The following is a 26,478-nucleotide window of genomic DNA, read 5'->3' as shown; positions in this document are numbered from 1 at the left end:
AAGGGACCAAACCCAAAGTCTGATCTTTAGGTAACCCAGAAACAAAATGTTTCCCAAACAAATAATCACATTGCAGTCTGACATGGTTGTTATTACAAAAGAGCATTTTATTTCCATTTTTTTCTGGGTGTACTATATTGCAATGTAACACTATGCAGGTCTATTATCATACTAAGATTCTTGCTACAGAATTAAGATGTTTGTCCATTTGGTCAAATTTCAAAGTTTTTCCTTGGCATTCTTACAGGACTCATCACCACTTAAGCACATGAATTACTGAAGTACCAGAAATGATATGAGACTTGGAACAAGCGCTTTCCAATTGGAATTTGCAGAAGTTGTTGGGCTGGCTGGATGCATGAGGTCAGCACAAATATCCATCCTAATTCTGACAAAGGGGGAGATGCACATCTCACCAAGGAGATTTGTTTTTCAGGCTTAATGTACTGTTAAGGTTGTCTTCTTACTTTTGATGCAATCTTTGTCATCTCTGCTTCCATTACCAAGGAAGATTTTTATTATTTTTGAGCAATAGTGAAAAAACACTTTGCTTAAATTCTGGAATTGTCATTCTTGTTAGGCACCTGATTAAAGTAAGTAGTTATATAAACTCTTTGTATATATACAAACCATGCCTAAAGTATTAGCCACAAAATGTCCATCCATTCTAAGTCAAATACTATCTGTCACAGAAAAGTCTAGTATGAATTGTATGTGAATATACATATGAGCAGTACATGATTCACTGAGTAAATATGGCACTTTTACATATTTTCCTGGATGTCATACAGAATTAGGAAACAATCTTCTCTCAGCTGACACGTTTCTAAAATACTGTAATATGGGTTTGGAAAATACTCCCCAGATTAGACAGTAAGAAGTTTAGAAAAGTCAACAATGCAGCTACCTGAGTTTGTTTCATTAAGAAATTAACAGTAATGTGATATTTTATCATTCACTGCGAGCCTGAGGGTTGTCTACTCACAAAAGCCAAGCTGCCTAATGCTGCTATAGATACAACAGCACAGCTCTCCAAGCACGCGGCTCGGCAAGATGATGAACTGACCTAGCACCTCCAAAGTGACTTATCCCACTTTCTCCTTGCCCAGACTCCAGCTGCAGAATCCTGTGTCCTTGTTACTCCCACCCTAGTCTCCATCCAATCCTTTGGAGAGCTGATCCAGCAGAAAATTAGTCCCTTTTTTAAACTGGTATAGTTTTCTGCCGGTTTAAAAAGTTGATTTGTCCTGTGGAGGGATCAGACCAGCACCAGACCTGTAAAAGTACAGGAGAAGCAGCAGGAATGTGTTGGCAGGAAAAGGGAACATGGGAGGAGGAGGGAACTGCCCCTTTTTTGTGGCAGTGAGCTGTTAGACTGAGGAAGCTGTCTCAGCAGACCAAATCCTTGGAGAAGATACAGTTATTAGTGCGAAAGTGCTTAGACCGGTATAGTTTATTCCTATCAAAGTGAATAAAGATATGCCAGCACAAGGCACTTTATACTCATGTAACTGTGTCCACATGAGGGGTTGCACTGGTATAAATATAATCAGTAATAAACGAAACTCCCATATCCCCTAAGTGATATATTTACAACAATGTCATAGAACAAGTCTCCAACCTTCAGTTATGAGGTGTGCATAACTTCCATTCAGAAAACAGACCACAAACTACACATGAAACAACATTAGACACAAAATAAATTAAGGATTTAAAATGCTACATCTAGGAATATAAAGACTTTTTAAAAAACTTTAAATGTAATCCCATATTTCAAATGTAAGTAAGAGAATTATACAGCTCCACCAATTACTTGGACATTTTGAACAGTTTACATTCATCAGGGACAACAGCACTTTGGTTTACATAATTAGGTTAATATGAGCAATGAAACGTTTCTCTCCCTCCCATTACATCAAAGTGAAATACATTTAGAATATATATACTGCCAAGCTGTTCCATTAAGTGCATTCCACACGAGTAAGAGTAGCTCTCCAATGGCTACATCAATTATAGGTCTTCCAACCCAACTAAATCCAACCCCTTTAAAAAAGCTTGATTTGATTCCTTCATGCCTGACCCATTTTTGATTAATCACATGGATCTTCTCCAGAACATATCCAAGCACAAAAAGTAAGTCTGACTTGGTACTGTGGCAAGCCCACATACCAGATTGCACAGCACACCCCGGATTAATGAGGAAATTCTCATTGTAGTTTGTCTTCCCATCTTTTTAAGTCAGACTCTTAAAACAACAGTATGCTTTTGTACCAAGCTCAAGAACTCAGATTAACTGTAGCTCAAGACATGCAATGGCAATTAGAAAACATTAAGAGCAACCAATCTGACAACTGTCAATTATTTTACATAACTTTAAACAATCAGCAACTCAACCTCTGTGATTTAGAGAATCTCTGCCTCCTAGAGAAACAAGTACTTATTCCTAGATATTCTTGTGAAATATTTATGCACTGCCTGCATCTGACTCAAATACGTGTTGTTGTATAGGATGAAGAGATCTCCTCCCAGGAAAATATTTTACTATCATATGGTTGTTTTTGACTAGCTTAAATTAGCTTGCAAGCAGCACATCCCTGTCAAACCTGACTAAAAGAAATCAAATGGCTGGATTAAATAAACAGCTGAACATGGCTTCAGAGGATAAAGTTCCCAATTTGATGCATAATCATCAGAGGTTATTATATAATTTTAAAAAGCATACTTCCAACTGTATGATTTCCAGTTTAATTACTATCTGGAAGATGAAAACGTAGCCTTCATCACTGTCCTTGGGTAGGCTGAGACTTGTGAGAAGTTAATATGTTCATTTAATCTCATTTTTGCAAATCTGCAAATGTTCCTGTGCTGAGCTTGGGTTTATGATATCCAAGTTCAATTAAGGAGCATATTAGATACTATTTCCTTGTCAGAAGCTTTACAAACTAAACGTGATTGCACTTTTTCTGGATCCCATTCCTGCAAGGTGCCAAGCAATCTGGTAGAGAAGTGAATTGAGGGGGGGCAGAGGGCACTTTCTCTCTTGCAGGACTGGGTGTTTAGGGGAGGATGGGGTTTTTCAAGATAGTGTTTCATCTTGCTGGGTTGATGTTTCCAACACAGTGAGTTAGTTCCACCCCTTCCATTCAAGTTAGTAGGAATCAGGCAGCTGCATCCCTTTGCACTGTTTGGAAAACCTTCAGCATGAGTCATTTTGGTGCTGATTCCTCTGTGAACTGTGACCTTACTCTTCCTGCACCAGAGAGGAAATCATAGTCAGTGCCTCCAGCTCAGCGCAGTGTTTCTGAACTTGCCAAAAGGCTCTGAAGGAGTTCTGCACACTCCCTCACACCTATTAAAATATATAAAGAACCTTTTCTATTTGCTTTGATCATCTGAGAAAACCATGTAATAATACAAAAAGGATTGTCAACCCAGATTTGATCTTGTTAGATGCTGAACACCTTCTACTGCCACTGAAGAAAAGAAGAAACGAGGCATTCAACACCTGCAGCACCACCTGTTGAAGACCATGTCCTAAGGGATTAACAATAACCAGGAAGACAATATAATCATCTATTACTAACTATGCAACCCAAAGCATACAGCTTAAACACAGTTTCCCTGGTGGGATTAGGAAAAGGAAAAAAAAAAATCAGCAGATAAACCCATTTACTTTTACCAGTAAAAATTAAGTTACAGATGCCCTTGTTCTCAGGGCAAAACAAAAATATCTTAAAACAGTGAAAAAATATGAGAAAAATTTATTTAAAAATATATGTACTCCTTACTCCATATTTGTTTGTACAGAAAGGATTTGAAAAAGAAAAAAATAATGACAAACTAAATGCATATTCGGAGTATGCATTCTCTAGAGCATATTTGGTAGAAGTGTTATTTCTGTAAAACTGAGTGAGAAGAAGTCATTCAGCTTTCATTTGCTCCCTGACATCAGAAGGCAACGTTTCAAACAAGGTGTCCTCTACAGTGAAACCAGTCCGCTTCAGAGCTCTACACTCACCAAGCTCAGGTGGGAGGATTTCAAAGTGATTGCCTTTAATATCCAAGTAGGAGAGGAATACCAAATTACCAATTTTAGGTGAAAGGACTGACAAGTTATTTTTCCCAATTTTCAGAGTCTTAAGTTTTTTGCAAAAGTATAGTTCATCTGGCACGCTCTCCACTTTGTTGCAAGTAATGGAAAAGTATTGTAAACTCTGCAGAACTCCTATTTCAGGTGGGATAAAGCGAATGTCATTGTAAGACAAATCCAAGTATCTGATTTTGTTGCATAGGAATAGGTGGGACGGAAGAACCTCTATTTTGTTATGGCTGAAGGAAAGCCGCTCTAGACTAGTGAGTTTCTTTATATGCTCTGGGATGTACGTTATACTGTTGTACCACAGCTTTAGAATTGTCAATTTTCGCAGATGTTGAAAACTTACTATTTCTTCAATGGATTTGAGGTTGTTTTCCTTCAGATCCAATTCCTGAAGACTGAGGAGGCTGAAGACTGCATGAGGTATGCGCTCTAAATCACAATGAACCAATTCCAGCTGTGTCAGATTGACCATCTTCTTCAAGTTGTTGAGCATCACTAACTTCGTGCCATCATTATGGATGCACAATTTTTGCAGGTGGCTTGAAACATCGACTGCAGATTGTGGGATTTTGGACAAATTACTTTTTATGTAAAGAACTTTCAGGCTTTTAAGCTCCCGAAAAGACTCCAGTGTAATGTTTTTGGAAATATCGTGACTTAGGGAGCCAATTAAATGGAGCTCTTCCAAATTTCTGAGGCCATACATCCAATGTGGAAGCTCTCTGATGTCATCAAACTTGACGCTCAAGATCTTGAGATTCTCCTTCAGAAAAGCCAAGGCGGCACTGTGGATCTTCACGGAACACTGGTGCAATGAGAGCTCCTGGAGATTGTCCAGCTGTGCAATGGTTGCTGGTATCATTACATTATTAATTATTTCAAGTTTTAATGACTGCAGCTCAGTGATTTCAAAAACTGTGTCTGGTAGTCCAGAAAGCATGAAAAGCTGTAGCTCCAAATGGCTATGGGAGTTTGTCTGTAGTCTCTGTCGCAGTTTATCTGCAGTCCACTCATTGTTTAGGTTCAGCTGTTTCAGCTTATTTTCACTGACTTCAGACAGGAAGACAGCAAACCGCTTGGAGTAGAGAGGATCATACTGATCAATCATATGAAGCATAAAAGCGAAGTCATTCTTGACATCTGGGATATCATCAATTCCCGTCTCTTGCCGAACATATTCAAAAGAGTATTCTTTCAGTGAACGGTAGAACAACCAGTATAGTGTATAAAGGCATGTGAGGCCATAGATGCTTACAAAGCACAGGTAGCAGTAAGAAAGTTTAGAGAACAGATGTGCCATCGTGTGATTACAGCAAAAATTCTTGTATCCTGTCATGTCTTCAATATCAACATTACAGACTACTGTAAAATTAACTTCTGAGACAAGTGCTGTGTTGTAAGCAATAATAATAAGGAATTTAATTACCTTAAGCACAGTCTGGCGAACGTACATGACATAGAGTATATCACCCTCCTCGACATGCAGTCTAAATTTCTTCACCTTTTCAAACAGTGCTTTGGCCTGTTCACCTTCTTTCTTATCTAATGCCCCAGGTGTTCCCTTATCCACAACTAACTTCTCAGGGATTGATTTTAAAGACTGTGTCTTGACCAAAGTGCCTTCAGTGCTTGGCTGAGTAGTATTAGACTTGTTTATGTTGTTCTTCCTGTTATCTTTCTCTTCAGAGTCTTCCCCCGACACTTCAGATAAAGCTCTTGTTGTCCAGGGAGAATCAAAACATTTCCCAAGTATTGAAATGAAGTGTTCAATTTTGGAGCTTGATCCAGGGAATTTGAACCAGAAGTTACTACATAGCATGAAGACCAGTGTGTGTATAAGGACAAGGTAAGGGAAGTACTTGGCATACCAGTGCAGAGCCCGTTCATAACACACCTGATTTATAAAGCTGTATTGCTGAAGGTCCAAATCAGTCTTCAGTCCTTTCATTTCAACTGTAGCTGGAGGGGTGGATGGCTTCAGTGGTGGAAGGGGGGTTGTATCTGGGATTGTGTTAAACACATTTGAACTATTAGATTGGTTCTGGCAAGGCTGTAGGCGCTTTGGAAGGCATATTATCTTGTCTTGCATGACCTGAAACACATAAAAAGGTATCTTTTGAACTGATGTACAAACAGTGGTGGCAGCACCAATGGGTAGCTGTCCTTGGAGTTCCTCCAGCTGTCAGGCATTCCTCCCTACAGTCTGCTACTTGGCCCCACAGGCTGTGCTATTATTATTTCCAACAAGACTCTTGTTCCATATGCCAAGAACTAGGTCACCCCTTTTTATCTACGGTTAGTTTTCCATAATTTGAATAAGAGCGCATTGAGACAATCCAGAAAAAGGACAAGTGTGTGTAATGATTCCAGAAAAGACCAGAGATCTCCTGCATTGCTCTGCCTAGAGACAGACTGTTATCGCCACGTGTATCCACCCTGGCTACACGATGTTCTGAGACAGCTTAGGCTTGAGAGCAGCACAACTGTATTCATGTGGTCATACTCTCACATGGCAATGTCTTATCATACCAAAATATGGCTGATGAGGGGATAATGTGGGCATATCTATGCTGGACAATTACGGAACTTCAGTCTTGATAAAGACAGGTAGGGATAGTTCTTTGATGTCATTTGTATGTGCATGGACATAAATTTTATTCAGTTTCTAATACATAATACAATAGAGCCCTCATAGAATCATAGAATGATCTGGGTTGGAAGGGAACGTAAAGATCATCTTGTTCCAACCCCCCTGCCATGGGCAGGGACACCTTCCACTCAACTGGGCTGCTCAAAGCCCCATCCAACCTGGCCTTGGAGACTTCCAGGGATGGGGTATCCCCAACTTCTCTGGGAACTTTAACCTGTTCCAGTGCCTCAACACCCTCACAGTGAAGAATTTCTTCCTAGTATCTAATCTAAACCTACCCTCTTTCAGTTAATAGCCATTACCCCTTGTCCTACCACTATATGCCCTTGTAAAAAATTCCTCTCTATGGGGGACTTTTGTAGGATGGACTACACACCTGGGGGGAAAAATGTAGCTCTGTCCTTGAGTCTGTCTATAAACAAAAAAAAAAGGCAAATTTTCTAATTTGGGCTGGTCATCCATGTTGACAAATGGAGGTCAGAGTGCCTTATGGGACCAATCACCTTTGGTGTCATTTGGGATAACAGATCTGAGTTCAATGCAAGGCTTTCTATAGGGCTGAATTTACAGTGCTAATCCATGTGATAACGAGTTCTGTTTCTTGCCTTGAATGATTAACTGGGATTGGCCCAACTAAGAATGTGTGTGTAGTGTAGATATATTCTTTGACATCGTAGTTGTTGAAAGCACTAAATATAGGGTGTGCAACAAGAGCTACCAAAATCAGATCCTCCTTGATGATCCACCCTGGTGCACAGAGATGCTGAGATAAGATCACATGTGTTTTAAACAATATCAGTGCTGTAACTGTTGACACATCAAAAACTCCTGTAGTTTATCTTTCCCTGTAAACACTATAGTGATACACACTCTTACTTACACCTTGGATTTGTGGATCTGGCAATAAGTTGAAATAAAAAACCTCTATTATTTCAGTGTTTCCACACACTATTTTCCAGTGTGCTTTATCCAATCAAGCAGGTAAAGTTAAAAATAACAGATGATTTACTTCATGTGGTTAAGCAAACACGTAGCAACGAATGCAAAACTCAGCCCTATAAAGAGAATTTTAAACATGAACATTGTATCTTTAAACTGAAAATACTTGTGAATGGAGAATACAGGCAAAACTACAGTTGATTTCATGTGAAAAATCCTGGACCATGTAAGAAAGCAAATTCCTCTGAAATAAGAGCTCTGTCAATGTGTCCCTTTAGTTCCATTTCAAAGTCATGCCAAGAAATGTTAGATCCATGTTTGAACCAGTTTGTAACTTTATATTTTTGTGGAGTCATCCCAAAGAGTACTTTTAATTTCTTTTCTGCTTTTGGCTTTTTAGCAAAACGTAACTAACAGTGATTGACAGTAATGTCAATTGTTTACTTGTAAGCATCCTCAGAGATGTTTTGGGATGGAAGAGATATAAATTCAGCAGTGAGTGGTGTTAACAAAATAAGCACATTCATTTCAATTCTGATGCTTCAAAGCATAAGGACAGAAAGAATATTAACATTTGTCAAATAAAGAAAAATAGAAATTACAAAATTACATTTTTCAAACAGCAAAACGGTAACAAATAAGAACTTAAGTTGACCATGTTTTGTTATGCCAAATTGTGGTGAAAACACTGATCTAGGCACCAGCCCAACCAACAGCTCTTATCTTAACTGGCGTGGTTCCATTCACTCTAGTGCAGTTCTGCTTGATTTACAGCTGCTAAAAGTCTGGTCTGTGTTATTTGAGGTTGCTACCTAAACAGCTTTAATCCTGAGACCAGCAAATTTTTTCTTTGTTCATGGTGAACCCAAGAGACCAAACAGGATGGGAAACCATCCTTACAAGGTCCTTCCTCATTTGTGGTGTTCTTTCACCACTGCTGAGCACCCACCACGCCTCCGTCCCGTTTGATTTACCTGTAATGTGCACCCAAACACACCGATCATCAGCATGGCGACAGAGAGATAGTCCGTGAACACATCCCACCAGGGCTTCAGCACCCTGAACGCCGGCTGCTGCTCCGAGAACTGACGGAACTCGGTCACAGGAATCATCGTCCTGCAAAAGAGCAAGGCCAGCGCTCAGTCTCCTGCAGTTCAGTCTCCTGCAGCTTGTACCCCTCATGCTGTGAGAGCAAGTACTCTCTGAGGTTTGAAAAAACCCCCTCTGTAAATGAAAGTCCCAGGAGCTGGCACAAAAGTTTCCAGCTACCGTCCAAGCAGTCCCCCGGACACCCCACCTCAGAAGAGCTCATGCTGCCCCTGTGCAGCTCCTGTCAGGAAGGGAGAAGACTGGTGCAGGCAGGCAATTCCTTCTCTGCATTGACTCAGCCATCTCTCATGGGTCAGGCCTTCTGCATCCCTGAAAATCAGCCCATTCTGTAGATAGAGATGTTCAGCTTTGTACACATTTGCCTTAATCTGAAAGGTCTGGCTGAAGTGCTTGTCCTGCACTCAAATTTCACAGGCCCTTTTAGCTATCATGTTTCATTCACTTCCATTTTATTCATAGTGGTTTCAAGGAGGTTTTGGAATATTTTTCGGCATACTCACTGCAATTTTAAATCTACTGTGTTTTGAGTGCAAGTTTCTAAACTGCTTTAGGTAACCAAAATACAGGCAGATCAAGGCCTTTATCTTTGCCTCAGATGTCTAGGCTTACATCATCACCTCCTCTGAAAAATCAGCTAGCACATGAGTATGTACAGGCAAAGCAACTGATTTTAAAGCCTACAGCATATTGTGTAACTGAATCCCTGAGATCAAACTAGTACTGAAACTCCCTAGGAAGTTACAATGGAAAGATAAATTCACATGGAAATGTAACAAAAATACTCCCAAGGGCAATTTACAAAATTTGTCCATTAACTAACATCATAAATGCCCACCACAATCACTTCATATCACAGTAATATTAGAAGTCTATGATCCTGATTCAGCTGCACACTGGGACCCATTAATGTTGGTTTGATGACATCCATCCATGCACATGCTTAGTGATAAGCACACACTTGCTGATACACTGCTGAGGGACTTAGAGGATTCAGTTCATTCAGAGCCAGGGATTGGGAAGGGAAGGATTCAAGCCCTAATGGCTGCAATTCATCTCAAGTGTACAGCCATCCTAAGAATTAATAACTGACCACCACTACACTGTGGTGTGTAAGGATGTGTGTGGAAGGATGCTCACTTTGGCACCTTCTCAGGTACTGCTGTGTCTCTTCTTGCCCAGCTGATCCTCTGGAGATACTGCAGTCCCCAAAGGCATAAGGTGATATCTGTAAATATCCTGGGGAAATATCAAGGTTGGGTTTGCAGCTCTCTGAGTGAGCAGCATAAAAACCTTTATTCCTTACCCCCCTCTCCTCTTGCACCCCTCTCATGTTGCTTTAAGCACTGCTTGGTCAGATAGGAGAATATTTCTCAGCCTCCTGCCCTTCTAAAAGCTGTCCCCAGAATGCATGCTACAATGCCACAGGGAATTGCACACACCTCTTGCACAACTGGCAATCCTCAAAAGGAAAGCAGGTAGTCCTCCACAGTACCTCCAAATTAATAGACCATCAATGAAAAGGATGGCAATGCAGGCCTGACTTCACATGGCCAGGTCAGGGGCTTGGCAGCATCCATGCCAACAGGCCTGAATTGCTGCAGTGCTGGCAGAGGAATGCAGCATTCGTTATCAAATGGCAGGCAGCCAGGAGCCACAATTCTGCTTTTTGTGCGCTTGTCTTGCAAATGTTAGCAGATGTATTAGGGAAGATATACCTCTACAGCAGAGAACAGCTGGGGTAGCTGCTGGGACAAATCTTTGTTGCCTTTCATTTTTCTTTTCGAAATAGTGGTGGAAAAAATGGATACCATAAATTAGAGGTGCCTCATGTAGCTTTAAGTACATGCCCAGCTGAACTTCTGCTGGCAGCTCCCAGTGGCACATGAGCTGAAGAACATCACGCATGATCTCTCTTCCATTCCTGTATGCATTTAACTGCCACTAGTAAGGAATTACCCTTCTCTTTTTTATTTCCATATAAAATGCAGGTGACTGAATAGCTGCTGGTAAGCTTTAAATTTCTTTTTTTCTATCAAGTATTGAAAAACTTAGAAAATTGTCAAAGGAATACACTAATACAAATGTTAGCTAAGCAGTTGCCATGCAACAGTCCTGCTCAAAGTTTTGTAACACATATATCACTGTTGGCTCGGGTTTTGAGGCCAGCTGGCTGACTGGAATGCCATCAGTACACCCAAGAATACCTATCAGCAGATTGCTTTAAAATCACAACACTTTCTTTCCACCCCTGCAATAATGGTTTATGAGTGCTCTTTTGTATTCTGCTGCCACAGCCTCTAGACATCCTATTTGTAAGATTTTTTGCAAAAGTATAAACAATTTGAGCGTCAGGTAAAGACAAAATTACGTTTCCTAGAGTGGAGATTCTTGAGAAAACACAAGTGCTCACATGCACCAAAACGTGTGGAGACCCAGGCCTTGCTGGTTAGACATCTAAGCAGCTGCGGATCTGAGCCACAGCGTTAGGAAAGTTGGCAAGACTGAAACAGGGGCAGCGCCTGACAGCAGATGGGACTGGAAACTATCTTACAAATTACTGTCCAGGGACAACTTTAAAGACCAAAAATTATTTTGGCTGTTGCTTTCTTATAGGTTTTATTATGTATTTTTAGGGGTCGTTGTTGTATTATATATTTGCTTTATTTCTTCTAAGTGATATGTGGGGAATTTAGATGAAGGTAGATAGTTTTTGGTAGCACAAACACATGCTGCCCTGATCCCCTGCATAATGTGACTCCTCTTTAGTAGAGTGCACATACTGTTACCCTGATTAATGGGCCAAGCACAGGAAGAACTACATCTATCCTAGAAAACCTATCTGAGGGTAGAAGGTTTGCAGTTCAACACCAAACATCAAAATCTGTCTGCCACTAATGTCTTCCTCTACTGTTAAAGAAAGAAAACAAATGTTACTGAATGATGGCAATAGTACTGCACATAATAACAGTAAATAAACCAACAATGTCTAATGACAGATGATATTTTTTAGCTTCAGGGAAAAAAGACATTCACGAGAAGCTTTAAATAGAAATTGGATGTGAAGAAGTAGGACAACCATTTCCCAGCACTCACTGGAGTAACCCTATTGCTTCACTTGCTGCACTAACAGTCAAGAGAAAATGCTGGAAAGCAGTGCAGAGCAGTCTAGGCCTACCAGCATTGCTGGCATCTGCATACAGAACGAAATGACATCAAATCACTTTTCATTTGTCTCCCACTTCCCTCTAGCTTCTTTTCCATTCTGGCCTGTCCAGTGACTGAAAGGACATCTATTAGCAGCATCTCTGAGGCCTCAGAAAAGACACAGCAGGTCCACATAGCTCAGAGCAATCCTAAAAAATCCCTCCCGGCCATGTCCAGAGTCCAGCTCTTCCTCACTGCTGCACCCAAAGCTGCATCACTGCCACACTCATTTATAATCACGCGCAAACCTGTCTGCATGAAATAAAGTGGTTCAGTCAATCATCAATATCGGCAAACCAAAACAGGGGTGCTAAAAAGTCACACTGCAGTCCAAGTCACAGCAATCTCTGGGACAGCACACCATCTACTGGGGTTTCTTATCTCTTTTTGTGACAAGGAGATAGAAGACAAGGAGCTCAACATTTCAGCTGATGAAAACTAAGACAGCATTACTAATTTCAGTTCAGTCACATTCAAAATGTTATTTAATTGCACAATACATTGTAGATGAAATGTGGAGTCTGACTTATTGTTAAATATTATTCTAACCGTCTTTACTAGAGTTCTAAATATTGGATTTTTTTCCAATTAAAATCAGAACATTTTTTTTTCCTCTTGCATTTCTAATAATTCTCAGTCTCTAGAGGAAACAAAACAGTACATGAGATAAATCATCTGGTATTCAGCTACCAGAAGGAAATAAAAAAGGAACTTGGATTAAAAAACAGTTGAACTGGCTGTTAAGCAACGCTGCAGAAAAGAGCTGTGAGTTTGCCAGATCAAAACCCCACTGAAACAACAACAAAAAACCCCCAACAAAACCCCCCAAACAAAAAAAATCTGAGAGAAATTAGTAGGGTTTTTTACTGTAATTTTAAAATTTCTATGAAATGTAGAAAACTTGATGAGTGAAAATGAATATGTCATAATAAGATGAAATATTTGAATGCAGGTGCAAGTGTGATACCTATTCCATCAGAAAACCTATCCTGTAGGAAGCAGCTAATGCATGAACAATTAGGAGTGAGACACAACAAATTAACGTGACCTAAAAGAGCTAAGGAGAATAAATAGATCCAAGTGAAAGAGAAAAGTATTGGAAAAAAATTAGACAATAAATCAAGAGATGGAGTCAAAGGATGATTGTGAAACGGCTGCACTGTGGAGCAAACCAGCTTCTCAGCGATTGGTTTACATCAGAGGGAATAAAGGAAAGCAGTGGGGACAGCTCAGAAGTAATGACGGCTCTTGCCAGAGCAGCTAAAGAGAAAAACGAGGCACCAGGCAATCCACATGATGTGCACTGCAGAATAGAAAGGAAATCGATTCATGAGTTTCCTGCCCAGTGGGAGCTCGGAGGGTGCTCAGGCGCAGAGCCCGGGGGGTTTCTGGGCAGGGACCGCCTTTGCAGAGCTGGTGCCAGAGGGGCCGAGCGGCGGGGCTGGGGCAGCGCTGTGTCAGCAGGGCCTCTGTGCCAACAGCCCCACAGCCACCAGCGACAGCAACCCAAGGGCCCGGCCCTGCCCCGCCACGGCACAGTGTGCCCAGGCTGGCACTGCTCGCTGCCCGGGCTCCTCAGCAGTGCTGTCACAGCACAGCCAGCAAAGCCCCGGGGGCAAACCCTGGCCTTGGCTTAACGCTTCGCAGGTAGGCACTGTGAGCTGCTCACCGCGGCTCCGTGTCCGCCCAGCTTCTGTGCCCTGCCTTGCAGCAGGGGACAAGGGACCCCAGTCAGAGACAGGGCCGACTCTGCCAGGAGGGCAAACACTTGGGGACATGAAAGGTGAAACACCCCCTCATCAAGCTGTATTCATCTTGCATCTTGGGAGACACTTCACAAAACAAAAACATTAATGCTCAGAGAAGTGTCCCTGTGGTACTACTGTGAACAAAACCACTTCTGGTTTCTAGCACCTTCCAGGCCCCAGGCTTGAGCTATTGCTAGGTAACGGTTACTATTTTTAAGTGGATTCTCAAAGAGTAACTTCATTCATTTTATGGAGCGTAGCTGTGTGGACTGGCACCAGCCCCCAGCAGAATTAGAGGGTACACGATGCTGGGAGCGCTCTGTCAATGGTGAACAGCACCGTGCCTCTCCCACTCTGCCCCACCTCAGCTTTCAAGGTATAGACTGCAGAGACATGGCATTAAAAAACCACACTGAGCAAAACACAAGGGAGTAACTGGGAGGCTCTGCCTTTATCTCACCTGTGGCACATCTCACCGCGTGCATTCCTCACTGAGGCAGACTCCCACCACCCTCGGCATCACCCGTGTACAGCAGCCAGACAATGCCCTGGCTACGGCCTCCTTGCCCAGCAAAGCCCAAGAGCCTCTCTCCGTGCCTTGCTGACCTTCATGTCACAGAGAAGCAGTCACTGCTTCTCTGTTACACATCAGAGGGAAAAATGAGGAGGAATATAGGAGGAGGAGAGAGAAATAGCAATGTTTCAACTGTGAAGCACAAAAAGTTGGTGAGATTTCTAAAGCTGACTAGAAAAGATGTTTAAATTATTAGCCATCGGACTGACATCCGATCAATCCTCTTCAGATGCACTAGGATCAGCACCACCATCTCAAGAGCAACACAGAGTCCAGTCAAGCCCCAGATGGTATGGACACAGCCCTGATCACCACCAGGGAAGATACTTTCCCCTTGGCATGAGGAGCTTTGAGCTGCTGGCTGCAGGACCACAATCACAGTCCAGTTGAGTACAACAGGAAGGGTCAAGGCTGAAATGTCCTCAAGAGCCAATTCAGACTGGGGCTGCTTGGTCTTCTACACCAGAGATCTACTGAAAGGAGAAAAGGCTAGGCAAACCCTGCCCTCCTGCTGTTTTAAACATACTGCATATGCTAGGATAAATTATAAAATGCCTTTTGGGAACAGCACTACAGGAAGGTCTTTGAGTTGGTTCCCATACATGATTTATTGCATATTCATCTTCATTACAGGAACAGAGTACAGCACATATTTAACACACAACTAACTTGTGACCTGGCAGCAGGGACTCAGCAGAGCCCAAGTACTGAGGCCACATGTGCAGGGGCTGCACGCCAGTGGGTGTTGTTTTACACAGGACATGGCACTGCACACCCTGAACACCACAGCCCACTGTCCTTGGTTGTGAACATTTGTTACTCTGCACAAATACCATGAAGTTACCTTTCAAGTGTCCTGTGCTGTTTGGCCTCGGCTGTCACGGGCCAGGAGGTGAAATCAAGCTAGAGTGCTTCTCAGCACGGGGCCTGAGGCTGCACTGAAACACAGAATTTTCCATTCCTATTTTACCTGATTTGGAACTGCACACTGAGATAGGTAAATATGCAGGGGTGAGGGAGTTTTGCAGTCAGGTTCATGGTGATGTATTCTCAAATAGACTATTTAAACAAAATCACTGGTCAGTGCAGAGCCCCAGAGCTTAGGGCCACAGTCTCCTCTAGTCAGAGCTGATAGGCACAACCTGGCATGAAAATGGCTTGGTGCTACTATCATCAGTCATATATTCTGTTGATTATATCTTTGCCAAATTTGTATTTTTAGGTGTGACTGGGTCCCCAAAATGACCATAAAGAAAAACCTGTGTAATTTTAAAACAAAATCTGAACGAAGATCTAGCCAGCAATTGTTCAAACCACTCTAGAAACAAGATTAGGGGAACAACACTGGATGTCCACACTACAAAACTCGTGGTCTCTTTATTTAAAACTTCCCAGGCCCCCAGGCCCCAAAATTTGGCCTGTGTACCAGGAATGCAGTTTTTACTGCTGTGTGAACAGCTGCCTATAGCTGGATAATTTATAAACCTTTGGAAACTGTGGGTTTGCATCTGTCCTTTGATCTTAGCAGCTGAACACTTCATCTTCAGCATATGTCCAGGACCCCTCACAGTTCCTGGCACTGCCCATGCTGGCACTATAGATGACAGACAGCAAACCTGCTTCACTTCATCACCTAACCAGAAGAGGACTAAAAGTGGACCCAGGGACAAGACACCAGGTCTGGGAAACTGAGATTAGACTAAGGGGGAAACACGATGATAAGGGCTGGAATTAGTAACTCCTAATTCCCAAGAGGTTGATGTTCCTTCCTTATCTGTGTATTCTCACACACATTGTACACGCAGTGAAATAACTTCTGAACTACCCTGACATTCAGTTTTGGTAATTATCTTGCTATATGGTTGTACTGGCCAAAATACCCAGCATTTTAGTAAGTGTAGGTGCTTGGTCAGTTCCCATGTAACATACAATAATACCTCTGCTACTGACTTCTCTCTGTATTTGAAGCATTTCAGGAGACCAATTTCCCTGCTAGGCTTTATTGCCTTTGGTGTTTCCTGCAATACAAAATTTAATTTAAAAAATAATTTAAAAAAGGTAAACATTTTTTGCCTGGAAAAACTACTTTGAACATTGGCTCCTGTTGCCTCTATTTCAAACAAGATGGCTTACTTCTTGTTCTGTTGACTGCACCCAAGATTTTCATAGGAAGAAATACCATCATTCTGAAGTAAGAAATACAAACAAATGATGCTGTTGCCTAAACATAAATCCCATGTTAAGGAACTGGAACAACATTAAAAACAAACCATTTTCATCCAAGCAGTTATTTTTAAAAGTCTATGTGTTTACTGTATTTTCAAACAAATTCATCTCCTTGAGGCTGAGCTGGTGAGGAAATGTGACCTAGAGGAACAACAGAGCGTGAGTCAGGAGTCCCCACTGGGACATGGCCATGGACAGCCTGTGCACGCCACATCAACCAGCCATGCCATCATTCTCCAGCTGCAAAACAGAAAGGTATCTACTTTCTTTAATACCTTTGGTGGGAAATATGAATGAATAGTACTATAAAATCATAACATGCTGCTTTTTTCCAGTTTTCTGCAGTGGCTGAGTCTAAATTGATAGCATGTCAAAACTTCCCTGTGAAGCCACTGAAGTTAATTTGATTTCATACTACACATTACCAAAATTACATGTCCCAGTCGTACTAGTTTACAATCTGGGGAACAGACCAAATACAATTAGCCCACAGAAGACATTATTCCAGTACCCACAATTTGGTGGTCCTGCAAAACCTGTGCAACCCATGCAGTGTTCACAAGGGCTGCACATGCCCCAATGATGATGAAAGCAGGCTGGCCATGATCAGACTGTCCGCTGCTTGACAGCCACTCAGCGTAGCAACGGGGTTTCATTGCCACCTGAACTCCAGCAGAGTCACAACCCCTCTACTGGAAAACTGCCCTCCATTATGCCAACTGCCACAGCCAAGCTTCCCCAGAGCCCCAGCTCCACAGGACCACAACCGTGGGCAAGACGTCAACGAATCACTGAGGATTTAGTGCTTGAGGAAACTGGAAAGGGTGTAACTTCCAGAAACTTGCTGAATACCTAGTCTACTCTTTTCCCTCTGAGTTACTGAGGCACACATGCAAGCATCCAGTGTGTATTTAGGTTTCAGCTGCCCCTCTGCCTAACAGCCAGGAGGGAGTGTAGTGGATTCAGAGGCAGCAGTGAATCCCCCCTGCTCTGCCCTTGGTACCATCTGCTGTGGCAGTGGAAGCTCAAAGACCTGAATCCAGAACTCAGAGGAGACATAAGGGACACAAGGAGGAGACATAAAGGACATAAAGAGGAAGTACCTTTAATAAACTGCATTTGAAAATATATACTGCAATTTCCACCTACATATCCAGTAAGTGCTGCTTTGGCAACGAATCCCAGACAATAACCTTCTTGTTTGTTCCAACTGAGTCATAGCACTTTTTCATGTATTACACACCAAAAAGACTTCCTATTGTCAGCAGCTCTTTGACTTCAACTTGGTTGGACTGAAGATAAAAAAATATTCCGGGCTAGATTCTGCCAGATAAAATCTCAGTGAAATCAAGAGGAATTCTTTCCGTACCAAGCACATGGGCCTGTGTGGAGATTTGGCTTTGCTGAGCTATTCGTCCAAAACTAAAGTACACTCCATGCATTTCTATGTCAAAGACTACTTCAAAGGCAACACTAATCATTTTTCATCTCTGGGAGTAACATTCTTAGTTTATCAGGGCTATCACTCAAGCTGCCAGCCCTCTTTCCAGAGCTGCAAAATGGTTTTAACGTGAGTGTAAACCTCTAACAGCAAACCAAAGCACTGAGCGAGAAACTATCCAGTAAGTGATATTTTAGTACTCCTGAAGTATGTCTAAATGTTTGAGAAAAGTAAATTCACATCATGTTTTAATCAAAGTTATACCATGTTTTCTGCAATTTTCCAGTATTTAACATACTCAGATAATGAAGACAGAAACAATGCCATAAAATATCATAGGACAGACATTATTACACAAATCAGTGCCATTCCTCATCAAAGGAATAGTCAACCACCTCAGGCTAATACAAGTGCTCATATTAAAAAATGTTTAGCTGATATAATTAAAAATTAATTCCTAATTGGGACAGGAAGCACAAAAGCTCCATTCTGAGTCTTAAGCAGCTCAACCATCTGACAAGTTAGTTAAAAACATTTTATGCAGTGATTGAGCCAAACATATTAAAGAAATGCCTGTTTTTGTGATTTGTGAGACTTTTCATATAAAGAATCTTTTCTGCTCCCACTTGCATGCAACACAAAAGAGCTTTCTAAACTTCATGACAGTCTCATAATACACGTCTCCCTCCCAAAGCGCCTGGATAAACATACAGGTATTCTCAGCCTGAAACAGCTGATGGATTTTCTTCCCCCAAAACCATCCTTCATGACAATAAAAATAAAGCTCATGTTCTCACCCATACTCCTGAAAGAAAAAGAAAGCCTAACGTAGATAAATTCAAGTAAATAAACTGGATGTGACATACACATACTCAAACACTAACAGCTACAGAAACAGAACTGCTCTTCATATAAGATGACCTTTAAAGATCATAGACTGGAAAACCAGAACTACCTAACTAAATTCTGTACTGGACGTTTTCAGGACAGTGTCCAGCCATGGACCACCAAAGAGGGATTAGCTCTAACCTCGTTCCACCAAAGAATCTGTTGATGCATAATAAAACAGAAAGAAAGGCTGTTTCCATCAAGCCTAAACTTTGTGAGATCAAAGCAGTTGCTGGGGGGGGATTCTGACAACGCAGGTGTATAGATCTTTGAAATTATGTGATCATGGGTAAATGACTGCAAAGAACAAATACTCTTTTTAATCACATTACACTTAACAAAGGGTTTTTCCGAGAATAATGTCTGTGAACACTGGTGAAAACTATCTAGCTCTGAGACAGCTCATCAAACATTCACATCAACTGGAAAATGAGATCTCTAATGGTCCCTGCTCAGAGCACCCAGTCTGCTTGCTGACAGCAACCTGCACTTCTGAGCTGTTGCATTCGGCTGTAAATCACAAGTGTATCAGGATCTTACACTGCTGCATGCTCAGGGCAGGGCTTGACCTGTGCTCTGCTTTACCATGTGCTCCAGAGCAAGCAATTAGTCCAAACTCCCACCTTCCTTTCAGTGATGAGTAAATAAAATCAGAAATGTTCTCAGCACTTCAGCAGTCTTATTGCTGGCTTGTTGAAGTTAGTATTCCCATCAATACAAAATCACTGTGCACTACTGCCATTGCAGGGAGATGTGAGCTAGCCACCTCCATTTTCAGCAGATCATAGGTTAAGCCAAGATTTGAAATTGATATAAAAGGCTGGATTCTGCTCAGCCGGAAGTCAATGGAAAAGTTAAAGTTTACTTTGACAGAGAGAAAAGTGGATTTTTAATAGCACTGTACAGGACCAAATGTTTTTACATATTCCAGTTCAAATTTAGTGGAACTTTATACACTTGCTATAACAGCAGTGTTAGCAAATTTCCATGGAGAATCATGCCATCCTGCTCTTCAGGGGAGGCCTTTGTTTTACTTTAAAACCAAGAAAAAACATGTACTGTATCTTAAGGCAGGATTCTCCCAAACAAATGGAAAATATGCAAAGCACCTGCATGGCATCATCCTGCCTTTTAAAGATCTGAGCAGATCAAACACAAGATTGTAAATCAGTTCTTCATGAGAGGAGGAGACAGTGTATTCAACCTCCATATTGGAAAAAAATTCTGAAACAAGCCTCATCCTCATCCAAACCTACAACTCTCTGGATGATATGGTTGTAAAGTTAATGCTGTGTCTGATTAGCTACTTGTGTCAGGCACCAAGATGTAAAAAGAATACAGTGGAGGAAAGCAGATCCAGTGTCTGCCAGGTTTAAAGACAGCTCTAAGACACTTTGCCTGCCCGGGGATGGGACTGCCCTGTGTTATGAATGAAAGTAATGGAACGAACAGCATACTCACACATGGCTAAGAGGCTGAATCAAACCTAGTATCTTCCTAGTGGAAAAGAGATCCTAGAAACACAAACCCCAACAAAAGTCATTGCACTATTGCTTGAATTTGCATCAGAGTTTTGTTGCACAAAATCCCTGGGCAAACAGCTAAAGGATGAAGAAGAGAGGAAAGTTTCCATTATGTTGAGCATGTGAAATCCAACACTTGTTAAGATTCTTCTGACAAGTCATTTTGGAAGGAGAATGGCTTCTTTGCTTTACTAAGTAAAGTTTTAAAGCATTTTGAGGTTGTTTTTTTTTCTTCTGAGGTCAATTGTTTAATTTTCAGTGTTTTCTTTACTATATAGCCTCTCCCCTGACCTTCACAACTCTGTGACAATGAGGACAGCATCTTTTCAATAAATTTTCTCCAAGAGGAAAAAACTATAAAATTAAACTCTAGCTCCTGTTATTGTGAATTGTTTGGGTGGTAATAGAATTTTTTTTTTTACTTCCCGCAGCGCTCAAAAAGCCTTGGGCTGGGAAGTGCTTTTCTGATGGTGAATAGGGGCCACTTCAACCAGTTGCAACTGAGGTCAACAGACAATCAGGGGAACTGCTCCTCCCAGCACTCTGACCCAGTTCATTATTTTGGGTCTCACTGTGTTGTCACTCTGGCGCTAAGGCCACCTGAGTATTGTTTAACCTTCGGTACTGCCCAGCCTGGATACCTCCCCCCTCTTGGTTGGAGCTCCGTATTGTGGATCTCAAAAGCCAGAGGTGGGATGAGGCTGCCTCAGGAAATCAGCTTGAACTGGTACAGGAATTGACTGCAAGACAGCACCAAGCACCAAGGCAAGGAACTTGTGAGAAGAATTCAGCAGTCTGTGGTTTTGTTTTTTTGCTGAAAACCAGCACTAGCCTTTTCCAATACTGGGCATACAAAGCAACTAGATTTTTAGGCTTTCCGTCAGAAAGCTTCTTTCTAAAAATGCGTACAAGAGTAAATAATAACAAATAAAGCACACAAAGTTATATTATGGTAAAACCTCTAGCAGGGCCTGTTAGTATTCACAGTGGAAGAAAACAGCATCACAGCTGCCACAAATTTAGCAAACTCATAAAGCAACTGGAAAAGGAAATGATTCAGAAACCACAGGTGCTAAGCACCAGGCTGCTGCGCCTTGCTGGCAGCCCTGGGACACGGGCACTTGTGAGACAGCAGGAATCCAAGGCCAGGTTAAAATTAGGGATCAACTCGGAACTGTGCTCAGCCCAGCTTTCCATGCTGATCTGCACCACAGGAGAAAACAGGTTTTTCCAGGCGAAGAGTGAACCCAGGGGAGTGAGAGCTACCCTCCTGATTGCTTTCATCATGCCAAAAAGAAAAGTAAAAGCAGGTCTAATATCGCCGGGGGGAGAGAGGAAATATACTTAGCTGAATTGGGGAGGGAGATTTTTTTATTATTATTTCCAATTTTGCCATGTTTTTCTTAACTGTCTTGCAAAGCACCCTTCTTTCTGCCTGTCCAATCTTTTACACCATCATTCGAGCCTACAGTGCTCTGTGGGAGGTAACATGTACATGGGAGTCTTCAAATAGTGGTGCTTATAATACTGAGTCTCTCCTAATTGGAAGTAGTTATTCCAAGAGTAAAGAAAATTAAAAAGCCAAGCCATAACTAACATTCTTATCTGAGCAACAAAATTCCTCATTTTTAAAGACTTTCATCCGCATGAAATACTGGCAGGATACATTCAGCGGTCTTTCATAAACCTCATTTTGCTTGGTCAACTCTTTCCAGTGAACTGGACAAACCGCATTTCGTGAATAATGAACAAAACTGCCCATCACTCCGCGACAAGGCAGAGCCGATTTCAAGCCGATTTAAAATCAGGACTTTTTTATTTATTTAAATCTCTTCACAAACAGAGCCATGGACGCCGGAGCCTCGCAGTGCCACCGGGGCTGCGCTCCGCTCCCGGACCCGCCAGGACCCTCTGCCCTCGGAGACGCTGCGCAGCCCCCGCGGTCCCCGCGGCCGGACCGCCTCCTCACAGCGCTGCTCGCATCCTCCCCGTAACGCGGGTTCGTCTGGGGCTTGTTTTCGGGGAAGATATCGCCAAGGGCTTTCCCCGAGCCGCCCGTCTCCACGGCGACTGTTTCCCTTCGCCACCGCCCCCTTGCCGGCCCCGCTCGGCCCCGGGCCGCCGCCCCGCGGGGCACCCCCGGGGCCGCCCGGCAGCGGAGCGGCCCTGCCCAGTAGGGATGTGGTGGGATGCATGGGGAGTGGGGCTGCCGTGACCGCTTCCCGGCGCCCCTCCGCGGGGGAGGAGACGGCGGCGATCCCAGATAAAGTTTGGCTCCCCCGGCGCTGCCCGGGGATGGGGGCGGCACCGCCGATGCCGCCGCGGGCAAAGCGGCGTCCCGGCAGCCGCGGGCCGGGTCGGTCTCTTCTCTTTCCCCCGCAGGGGCGCAGCGCCGAGCCCTGCGGGGCGGCTCCGTCCCTGCGCGGCCCCCGGGGCCCCCTCCCCGCAGCGATGCCCCGTCCCCGGGCGGGCAGCGCAGCGCCCCGGGAGGGGCAGCGGGGCGCGGCAGCGCTTACCTGGTGCACGGCCGGGCGTGGGGCGCGGGGTCACGGGCGGCGGCCGGGCGGGAGCGCGAACATCCCGCGGCGCCGTGCGGGGCTGAGCGCGGCGGGCAGGGCCGGGCCGGGCCGGGCGGGGCGGAGAGGCCGCCCGCCCGCAGTCGCGCTCCGCCCGCCGCCGCTCCGCCCCCGCCGCCGCGGGGCCACGTCTCCGGTCTGACGCACGCGGCGGTGCCGGGGGGCTCTGGCCGGGCCGGGCAGCCCCCGGGGGCGGGACGGTCGCACTTCGCCCGCGCCCGCTCCCCTGGGGGCGCCGCTAGCGCTGCCCGGGAGCCGCGGCCTCGGGGAGCGCCCGCGGCATCCCCGGGCGGAGGAGCGTTGGCACGGACAGGCTGGGCCGGGGGTGGTGCCGCGGGAAGCAGCGCCGGGCGCGGGGAGGGAGCCGCGAGTCGCCGTCCCCGCGCGCGCGGGCGGCTTCGCGCCGCGTCGGGACGGTGACAGCAGAAATTGTGATGGAAAGATCTCGACCTCAACACGCAGGGCCGTGGAACGACTATAAAGACACCAGGCTGTAAAGCGCCCGGGATTGCATTAACAATGGAAAAGTGTCTCAGAGAGTGACAATTGGAAACACAAACTTCTGGCCCAGCAATTCAAAAAGCACAGTCTGAAAACTGCTGCTGAAAGAAACCACATGTTTAAAGAGACTTTTGTCCAACATTTCCAGAAAGATTTACATCTCTGGCAGAACGAAGAGACAGGACAAATTCTGCTTCAGATGGAGGTACTTGCCCTCCAATAACTTGCCTCTAACCTTAGGGGTAGCATGTGTATCCCCTTAGGGACAGTACAAGTATGTAAACAAGGAAATACAAATACATAAGCCCACTGGGGAGGAGTTAATGAAAACAAACACAACATGAGGCATCACAGCTGTTTTGCTGCAAAAATATTAACTGGGTTGGGATGTGAACCGAAGGTCTGCCAGGGATAGCTGTGGGTAATTCTGACTTCATATGCTTTCTGACCCATTTGCTTCAGGGACTGCTGAGGGCAGACTCAGGTTCCTCATTTGGGAATCGTGCATGTGATTTATAACTGTGGGAGTTCAGCTCATCGTTTTCCTAAAGTGTTTGCTTAAGTGCTTTGCTGTGCAGAGCTGCTTTTCTCAGCTGAAGCCTCGAGGCTTTCTGAGGCACCTGAGGAAGTGAGGGTCTGAGTCTGACAGGAGCTGGAAGGGGCTGTCAGCATAGCTCCCTCACAGTCCTTCAGAGCTGCCAACCTAAAAGATTTCAGTAATATGGCACCATTATGTAATTTTAAGTGTTAGCCTCATGCTTTTTGGGATATGCCTAAAGAATAAACCAGGATAAATAAGCAAGGTTTCCACATGGATAAAAGCACTGAGTTTCTTTTTTTTTTTTTTTTGAGCTAAAGAAATAGTTATGGTGACTGCTGTGTTCATTTTATTGGTTTCTTTCCATTACTCTTAACTCCTGGCTGCAGCTTAAAGAATCCCTCCCTGTCCTGGATGGTTTCTTCTTTCAGTCATTTGGAGGCAGTCGTTCCTTTCACCCTTTCGTCATCGCTTAGCTCATTTAATCTTTTCTCATAAGTCGTTACCTAAGCATGGTGCTGCTTTTCCTTGAACTCCCTCTCAGTTTCTCGTTTATTTTATGGTGATACAGTGGCCAGTAATCCTGCTATTGTTAACGTTTCCTGTTGTGGACTTTTGGGTTATTTTTGTTCAGAGTTGCTGCAGGAGTTGGAGGACTGAGCTAAGCTTCCCCTGTGAAGAATAATTACAGGCAAGGTCACTGATACTGCAGTAGGAAATATGGTCCATGGATAATTATAGCTGGTGGGTTTGGGGATGGAGGCTTAGTGCAGTTCTGGTATGTGAGCTTCTGGTGGAAGAAGGCCCAAAAATACGTTTGATAGTAAACACCTTTGCTCTAGTGGAAAAATTCTGCTCTCTGCAGAAAACTGTAATTTATTTGTGAATTTCAGCATTATTTTCTTAAGAAGCATCTAAGCAGGTGAAATCTGAAGTAATTTTGGGATGTTTACTTTACTGAAATGGTAGACAACAGCAACTGGATTCAACCACTTGTTTGACTGCAAGTTTTTGACATCCTTTGATTTTGTTGTTGCCTCTTTTTCACTGACTCCAGAAGAATGTGGGATAGGTCACATGAGAATTGTCATTACTACAAACTTAAGATATCTGCTTTAGTGTCAATTGGCCTGTTTAGTCATTCATAACTTACAAATTCTACAAGTGTTATTGCTGCTACTGAGCGTTACCTTGCAGTACTTACACTACAACAGAACCAAGAGCAGGGTTTGATTTACACCTGAGTTAAAAGTATCATAGACCAGCCTCCAAACTGAGTTGGACACAGGAACAGATCACACTGCCAGTGCTTATGTTGCAGTTATCCTCTGTTCCTGTAGCCATGGGCTGAATCTCAAGTGTGACCCAGGTTCAAGATGCCTAATCCTGAAGTCCTTACTCAGCACCAACATAGCACCTGCCAGAATACAGCTCCCACCTGCTACTGACTCCTGCTCAGTTTTGTTTCTTTATTTTTTTTGTCTCTAATCCCTTCGTAATTTGAGGATGCACCCTGAAAAAACTCAAAACCATTCCATACTCTGAGGTCTGGGGTCCTAAGAGTGGCATTGAAGCTGGGTCTGAGGGGATGGTTTGCACAGAGCTTGGCAGACCACTTACCCTCAGCTTCAGGAGAGATCAGGGCAACAAACGCAGGGTTTGAGTGCCAGAGCTCTGTCTATACTTGGAAACACACCCACAGTGAAAATGCTTTTCATCAGTCATCTCTCCAACAACTGTTGAAAACAGCATAATCTGCTAACACAGAAAAGCTAAATTGCTTTCAGACGAGGCACCGAAAAACTGCTTCTGTGATTTGCTTCAGCTCAAATCCAAAATGAATGATTTGACAGCTCTAGTGCTTCTTATCTGCTTGAAGTTTCTGTCAGAATGTATCACTTTCCGTAGTTTGGTTTTCTCTAGCTTTACGTTTTAACCCCTCTCCCCTAGATTAGTTTTTGAAATATAAATTTTAATTGCACCAGATGTTTAAATAATAGCAGTACGCTGGAAATACAGACTTTTGAAATAAATTGCATGGATGCTATGGACTGACTCTGGGAAGGAGAAGCAAAGCTTCAGAGCAGGGTGAAGAATAGTCATTTCTTAAGCCTGCAGCATTTTCTAAATACTAAAAGTTGCTTTAATCAGAAGGAAAACACTGAAAGGTTGTTTAATCTCATGAGCTCTTTTCTTGTTCCTAATAAAGAGGAGCCACATTCTGGTATGATTACAATGAAAGCAGTGCAATTACATCAGGGGAGAATTTGGGCCAACTAGTTCTCTCTAGAGAAGATATTGACAGCTGTCCCCACATACTGATGAGAAAACAGAGAGCTAAAGACATAACAAAAGAAATAGGACTAGCTCCCATTTTTCTGACCTTTGGCTGAACTGGAGCTCCTGGATTTGAAGGATGCTTTACCTCTGTTACACTTCTGATCATCATCATCAGGTTTTC

At 43.4% G+C, this 26,478-nt stretch overlaps 1 protein-coding gene across 3 annotated transcripts; it reads right to left on the bottom strand.

Moving 5' to 3' along the window:
- Nucleotides 1-86: 86 nt before the first annotated feature.
- On the bottom strand, nt 87-26,478 carry LRRC8C (leucine rich repeat containing 8 family member C). 3 transcript variants are annotated; one of them, XM_017805519.1, is made up of 3 exons: nt 26,401-26,478; nt 8,663-8,804; nt 87-6,191 (listed from the first exon to the last, which is right to left on the bottom strand). In XM_017805519.1, the coding sequence occupies exons 2-3, from the start codon at nt 8,798-8,800 to the stop codon at nt 3,921-3,923; spliced, it is 2,409 nt and encodes an 802-aa protein (XP_017661008.1). In that variant the 5' UTR covers nt 8,801-8,804; nt 26,401-26,478; the 3' UTR covers nt 87-3,920. The 3 variants fall into 3 exon arrangements, with proteins under 3 accessions (XP_017661008.1, XP_017661007.1, XP_017661006.1); XM_017805518.1 differs by lacking the exon at nt 26,401-26,478 and adding an exon at nt 22,919-22,950; XM_017805517.1 differs by lacking the exon at nt 26,401-26,478 and adding an exon at nt 14,211-14,736.

Source organism: Lepidothrix coronata, unplaced genomic scaffold, assembly GCF_001604755.1.
Source record: "Lepidothrix coronata isolate B3197 unplaced genomic scaffold, Lepidothrix_coronata-1.0 Scaffold12, whole genome shotgun sequence".
NCBI classification, from domain to species: domain Eukaryota; kingdom Metazoa; phylum Chordata; class Aves; order Passeriformes; family Pipridae; genus Lepidothrix; species Lepidothrix coronata.
This window is presented reverse-complemented; position numbering and strand designations above follow the sequence as displayed.